We start from the raw sequence: 7,509 nt of genomic DNA, 5'->3' as shown, positions 1-7,509 counted from the left end.
CCCTTATACAGCATATAACCCTAAAATGATTTATGCAAGTGCAAAATCAATTCTATCATACTTTTAAGAAGCATCTCCGAGATTAATGTCCTTGTCCCAGAGGCATAATGAATCCTAGACTATTTTACACCATGGCTTTTTCTGGTGTTGGAAGCGAAGTGCAGCCAGGTTGCCAAGATCTTTGATAGGAGTCAATTTACTGTGGTACAACTGCTTTGAGACTCATCAAATTTGGCACTTAAATGCGTTTTTGACACAGAAATTTTGTCCCGGTACTCATTGTTTGGTGCTCAACCGACAAGGCAGCACCTGTTGGTGTCAGCTGCCTTGTGACTCACATTATTCCTTATGGGGAAAATTTGGTACTCATCATGCATCCAAGACCAATTAATGGTAAGTACTGAGGTACCACTGTATTAGATGTATATGCCACCCAATTCCCATTAACTCTGGGACAGCCGGGGAAAACTAGGGCTGTAGATTGTATTAGAAAAGCAGCAATAGAAAACCATTTCCGTGCTACCGTTGGAGATATTTTTTATAAAAACATCGATGGGAAGTTACTAATGCGGCACCAAGATGGAAACCAGGGCTTGCTGAGAGGATGGGCCCTGACCGAGTACTTTCAATAACCCCTTAGGAAATTCTATTAATTTTTAAATCAAGAGCCAACTGTTAACACTTTAAAAACTGTGCAAGAATGTTTAAAGATTACAGAAGTTAACCACAGGCAGTTCATACCTCAAGGATTATCCACGTGAAGCTAAAGCAGTTGTTTATCGACCAGTCCTACCTGATGCAGAATTCTGTAGCTCTTACCTGATCATCCATATTCGGCACTCACCAAGTTGCACGAACCCTTGGCTATATGCCTCATGCTAGAGCAGCCAAGGGTTTCCTTCCGTGTGCCTGACCCTGTAAGCTCCAGGATGTTTATTACCTTCATTCTCACACCTTTTCATCAGGGCTTATTTGTGCCCAGGCTACTACCAGTGCTGCAATGCGTATGAATGGGCCAAAGAGTATAAGATGAAGCCCGGTCTGTTACCAGGCCAAGAATCAGAGGAACTTAAGTGAATTCATCATAGCAGAAGAACAACATATATGGGCATTATTTAATACAACAAAACCACCATGCACTTTTTTATAAAATTTTATTTGTCAAAAGAAAAAGGCAATAGCCAATTTAAAGCCTACTTAATCTTAAAGACTCCAATTTCTTTGCGTTGTTAAATTTAGGTAAATGACTTATTGGTTTAACATTTATAAACAACCCCCCCTTTTTTTCCCCTTTAACATTTACCATCTACTTGTGCTGAATCCTTCCAAGGAGAATGCTCCAGCGTACCTCTCCAGGTCCTTGCTTTGCTCCTTTTACAAAAAAAATGAAAACTCCATCGTGCATCTTATGGATGGGCTCCAATCGTCAAAAATAGGAAAAAAAATCTTTGGAATAGCCAATTGAGTTGAATAAAACTCCATACGAGTGCGGTTTGGTTGGGGCAGGAATCCACTCCTATGTTCCTGGTAATCTGATCCCGCTCCATGAATCCTTGAAATTGATCCTCCCTATCCTATCCACATTATGATTTGAATCCAATGATCCAGCTCCAAGGATTGGGATCCAGTGAGCCCTCTCCAATCCAAACCTTTATAACCAGCAAAACCAAAAAAGAGGAGGCAAAAAGTTAGATACCGTAATGAAAAATAGGATTCTGGGGAATGATCAGTTATGTCTGCCACTGAATAATAAAAAACAGGCATTGATAACTATCAGTTCCCCAAGACAAACTTTTGTATTGTGAAGCTCAAATTTTAGCAGTGTTAATTCATTTGGAAGAAACATCCTAGTATTTACAAAGGATAACTGATAATTTCAACATTTCAATTACTATATGTGCATTACAGGTTTTGTGGTTGAAAAAAAGTGTTATGAAGTTGCCAAATCCTGCTGCTAGAACTATCAAGGCCTAAACTAAAAGCTCATTATTCAGTCTAAAAACAAGATTAACTGAAGTTATCAGTCAGTTCTGATTTATCTTGCAGGGGAAGAGGGAAAACTGAAAGAAATCCCCAGTGTGCCCCCCACTGCTTCCATTCCATTACATTTAAGATGAAACAGCAATGCTCTATCAGTCACACAGAGGACATGCAGATTTTAGCAGTATTGAGATTATACTTCCATGTCTGAAAAACCTGCATGTTACAAGGATAAAAATGGGCAACACCTGTAATCAACTGACACAGTACACCCCCACCATCCCACATGGATCCAGCTAAGCCACAATTGTCATGATGGTAGTCAGAAAACTTCAGCTGACTAGAAAATGAGTGGAACAATAGAGAACAGGCGTGCCTATTTCACTGCTCTCTTTGTATAAGGTCAATACTGCCAATTTAATCTGTGACAATAGCACTTGGAGTCATACCATTGCCTCCATTTTTGATCTGATCCTCCTCAATCCTCCTTTTGACAATCCTAAAATGATTGACATGTGCTCCACAATCCTTTAATCCAAAGCATTCTTAATCCATCTCTTCAGATATGTCTACAGAAAGACACATGAAAAGGCAAGATAAAAATGTAAGCTCCCCCAAAAGAGACAATTTAAACCCCAACATCCCAAGCTTGTATAAACCATAGCTGAACAAAGACATTTTATACAGCAATATCACAGTTGGAAGAGAGAGTGGGCAGCAAACTATCTAGAAAGAACCCTGACTAGGACATGTTAAAATACAATTTATGAAAGATGCAAGGGAATGTTGATGTTAAAGAACAAATACTCACTAGGGGTATCATACAAAACTGCAATTCAACACTTTAGCCAATTTTCAGTAAAACAGTTTCAATTCTGTTCTTTTTTTTTTTCCCTAAAAGAATGGACTATATATGGGCAAAAGAAAACTGCATACAACATGGAGAATTTCTACAAAAAGGAGCACTATTAAAGATCATTTATGTACGAGAACGTGATCTGCTGTGACGGGGAGAGTAGCGTGGAGATCCTCTGCTTCGTCTCGGGGAGTAACTGCGACTTCTGCTGTTGCTTCGGCTACGGCTTCTGCTACGACTACGGCTGCGGGAACGAGATCTTCCGTAACTCGGACTTCTTGGGCCATCAACTTTAACACGGATGTAGGCAGTTTCTCCCTATCAAATAGACACAACTTTCGATTGAAAGGTCTAAGTTTTTAAACAGTCTTTGCAGGCATGCTGATAGACTGAAGATTTTTTTTTTAAACAAGAAATGTTGCATTACTTCTCCCGTACATTACTTAAACATGACACCCAACTAGCCCTTTCTACATTTTTAAATACTATAAACAGAAAGCACTTCCTTACCTTCAGTTTTACTGCATCCATATCCAACCCTTTGTATCCAATTCTTGCTAAAATATTAAGTGGAAAAACCTACCTCGTGAGATCTAAACTTAGTGTTATCCAGTTTTCGCACTGCGTAGGTCATATCTTCTTTCCGAACAAACTCCACGACACCAGTTCCATCTCGGAAAACATCAGCATAACATACATCACCTGCTTCACGCATGTGATCCTTTAAATCCTGCCAGCTTCCACTGGGAGGCAGTCCTGAACAAGAGACAGTTGTTAAGTTATTGCTAGTGAAATGCAGGCATTCCTCAACTTAGTCCTGTGCACACTGGAAATTATTCATTTCATATACTAATCATGGTTTTAAACCCATATTCCTTCAAGTTACAAGTAGTCTTTGACTTTTGACCGTTTCAAGAGGTTTGAATATGCTGTAAGCCGCCCTGAGTCCTGTTGGGAGAAGGGCGGCATATAAGTTTAATAAAATAAATAAATAAATAAATAAATAAAATAAATAAATAATGGCCTTGTAAAGGGTACTTTACAGCCTGTAAAGAACATCCAAATGCTGTAAAATGCCCCACCTCGCAGTCATGTGATCACAATCTGGTTGCTAGGCAACCCATTTACATCTGATCCTCATTTATCATCTTCTTTGCTGGTTTCCACAGAAAGTCAATGGAAAAGCTAGCAAGGAAGGTTTCAAGCTGCTGCGGCTGCCAAAAAAACTCCCTCTGGTCTCTGGGGCTGCCTGCTGGAGGATTTCATCAATCCAACTAGGCATAGAGCTGAAATCCTTCAGCAGGCAGCTCTCTCAGCCAACCTCCAGAGATGATGAGCCAAAATCCTGGCAAGGAGGATTTCTAGGTCCTGAGTAGAGGGATACCTGCTGTGGAGTTTGCAACTGTTGAGCAAAGCAGTCACTGGTCTCTTTTAATAACCATTTCACTCAACCGAGATTCCGGTCCCAATTGTGGTCAAAAGTCAAGGACTACCTGTATGTATGAATTGTTTAAAAAGTGACAAGCTGACAATCCTAGTTTTGGGGCGAGGCATACTTAAAAATCAAGCTAGGGCGGGGTGTGTGGGTGTGGATCTGCCCCATGAGCCCCACACCCATTTACCTTGCAGCCAGGCCTTTCCTCACCGGCCCACTTCTTCTGCGACATCTTCTGCAGCCAGGCCTGCATTTCTCAGTCACAGGCCTTTCCAGAAGGTCTGTGCAGCCAAGAACTGAGCTATGGGTTAAATCCACAGCTTGGTTCAGCAAGACCTCTGCAGCAGAGGACCGAGCCATGGATTGAATCCACAGCTCGGTACTTGGCTGCAGAATGAAGCTGCTCCTTCGGGACCCCAAAAGAAGTGGACCGGCTGGGCGGGGCTATCAGTGCCGGAGGTAAAACATCCCCCGAAAATAAGACCTGGTGCCTCTTTTGGAGGGGAAAAAAAAAAAAAAGACCCGGTTTTATTTTCGGGAAAACACAGTACATATTTTATACGTCTTTTTCCTCTTCTTTTTTGCATTTAGTTAAAAAAAATAGAATTATGGTAATGCATGCTATTTAAGAACTGCTTTGAAGAGTGTACAGAAACTATAACTAGTCAGAATGCAAATGAGTGCTTGCTTACAGGATTGTTATTTTAAACTCTACACTGTGATTCTCAACTCAGTTTAAAGCATGTGGGTGCTTATTCTGGAAGCCCAAAGGGGTTTTCACATAAAATATTTTAACTACCTCCTCCAAGACCAACTTCTCTGTCTCCAAAATCCAGTGGATAAAGCATTCTTTTATCTTACAACTGAAGCGCAACTAAAGACTGAAAGGCACAAGGGAAAAGAAAAGGGCTTTCTCAGGGGCTCCCTTTGAGTTGTGGAATTCTTTGGACCAGAAAGTTAGCTTAGTCCTATTATTGTTATTTACAGCAATCTACCTTGTCTAGAAATGCAGTTGATTCACCAGTAAAATTACATGTTCTTCCAATTATCTGCATTTTCTTTCATAAATTTTAATTTTATTATTGCTTTTCACAGTTAGTAGTTTTGAAGGGGCCCACACACAACAGAAACATAAACTTTAAATGGTTTCATCTCAACATGATGCTGTGTATCAACGTGATTATTTATTTTATTTATTTATTTATTTTATTTATTTATTTTATTTATTTAATTAAATTTTTACCCCGCCCTTCTCCTTGCGGACTCAGGGCGGCTGACAGCCTGATAAAAACAGATACAAAAATACCCCAAAACTATCGTTAAAAACAGAATTAAAATAAAATATTAGATTTGGCCATTTTTAATTTTAAAATTGTTTTTAAAACCCCGCTAAAAATTCCCCTTAGGCCAGTCCTGCTTGTTGAAATAGCCATGTCTTAAGGGCACGGCGGAAGGAAGGGAGATCCGGGATCACCCGGATCTCTGGGGGTAGTTCGTTCCAGAGGGTGGGAGCTCCCACCGAGAAGGCCCTCCCCCTGGGAGTCGCCAGCCGGCACTGTCTGGCTGACGGCACCCTGAGGAGACCCACTCTGTGGGAGCGTATCAGCCGATGGGAGGTAATCTGCGGCAGAAGGCGGTCTCGGAGATATCCAGGTCCGATGCCATGGAGCGCTTTGAAGGTGATAACCAACACCTTGAAGCGCACCCGGAAAGCCACCGGCAGCCAGTGCAGCTCGCGCAGCAACGGTGTTACATGGGAGCGACGAGTCCCTCCCAACACTGCCCGCGCGGCCGCATTTTGGACTAGCTGGAGCCTCCGGGTGCTCCTCAAGGGAAGCCCCATGTAGAGAGCGTTGCAGTAGTCCAGGCGGGAGGTGACCAGGGCATGTGTCTAGTATTTTGAGGGGAAATGTGGAACAATGTACAGATTTTCAAGATGCCAAATCATGAGCTAATTAAATACCCAGAAAACGGAAAGATAGCTTAGATCAGACTCGTGACATCATGCGACGTATTGGGACGGTTTTGCCATTGCCGGCAATGGGGTGGGTGCGGCTTCCGGATGATGCATCCGGCCCGTGGGCTGGCAGTTTGACACTCTGGCTTAGATAAATATACTCCATCAACAATTTTATTCAATTATTAATCAGTCAAATCATTTTCAAAGATGAAACTGGAGAAATTTGTTTCAGCCCAAGGGGAAAAACCTACCTGATACTATCACTCTGTACTCAGAACGCCTCGATGGGGGTCCATATCTGCCCCTTGGGGCCCCACCACCTCCACCGCCTCCTCCTCCTCCTCTGCCAGTGCCCCGACCACTTCGAGGGAACTCCACCCGTAGACGGTATCCATCATAATCATATCCATCACGTCCATACACTGCATCTTCGGCATCCCTGCAAGAATAGAAAAAGAAAACCACACTGAGCTTAGATCCAAGTGCATCACAGGCCTTCCAGGAATACATTACAAGCAGGAAGCTAGCCTTTATCTTCAATCTATAAAAAGAGAAGACTTTGTCCCAACAGCATTACAACTACACATTCTTCTGTAAGTTAAGCAGTATTCTAACATTGCTGACGTTGCAGCACAACTCTACAATGTATTAATTTTTAGTATATGTATAAAAAGCAATGCTGTTTGTTTAAACTGAGTAGAGTAACATAATAAAACAAGGTAGTTAGAAATTTTAGATTCCAAGAGGGAAAAAATCTGAATGCATATATTTTGGGAACAAAGGTGAATTAAAATATTACCTGCACAGCGAGTATGAATACAGAAGCTTACTACTGTATTTTCCATTTTCTTAGTTTTCATTTTTCCCTTCTGAATGTTCATTAATTAAAAGGAAAAAGTGGCCTTTTAATTTGTAAAAAAAAAAGGCTATTTACTTATTCAAATGCCAATTTAGAATCTGGCTTTAATAGCAATGAATGCACAAATATATGGGTAAATTCACTGCTAAATAAGCATATACATTTAAGCATATACATTGTCAAGTGATAGAAGCCGTGTCTCCTCAGAATAAGCAGCAAGGCTGTATCACTTTTAAAAAAGCTAGGCCCAACACTCAACTAAAACTGGTATTTTGTATCTATTCCATAAATTGTTATGCCACTGGTTTTGAAATTAGCTTTTGGACTCCCAAATAAACATCCCCAAAACTTGGTGGATTCCACTTCACCTTGCACAGGCCAGAGATCAACATTCTTGGATTTGATCCTTTTTTCTCAAT

General features: G+C 41.1%; 1 protein-coding gene across 1 annotated transcript; it reads right to left on the bottom strand.

Moving 5' to 3' along the window:
* Positions 1–1,034: 1,034 nt before the first annotated feature.
* LOC107299472 (serine/arginine-rich splicing factor 1) lies at positions 1,035–6,670 on the bottom strand (the record flags this gene model as incomplete). The annotated part of the gene is made up of 3 exons (XM_015828827.2): positions 1,035–3,171; positions 3,420–3,592; positions 6,483–6,670. Coding segments are annotated over 3 exons (577 nt in total), but the record flags the coding sequence as incomplete, so codon positions are not given.
* Between the last annotated feature and the right edge of the window lie 839 nt (positions 6,671–7,509).

This window comes from Protobothrops mucrosquamatus, unplaced genomic scaffold (genome assembly GCF_001527695.2).
Source record: "Protobothrops mucrosquamatus isolate PMUCROS unplaced genomic scaffold, P.Mucros_1.0 scaffold4992, whole genome shotgun sequence".
In the NCBI taxonomy this organism is placed as follows: domain Eukaryota; kingdom Metazoa; phylum Chordata; class Lepidosauria; order Squamata; family Viperidae; genus Protobothrops; species Protobothrops mucrosquamatus.
This window is presented reverse-complemented; position numbering and strand designations above follow the sequence as displayed.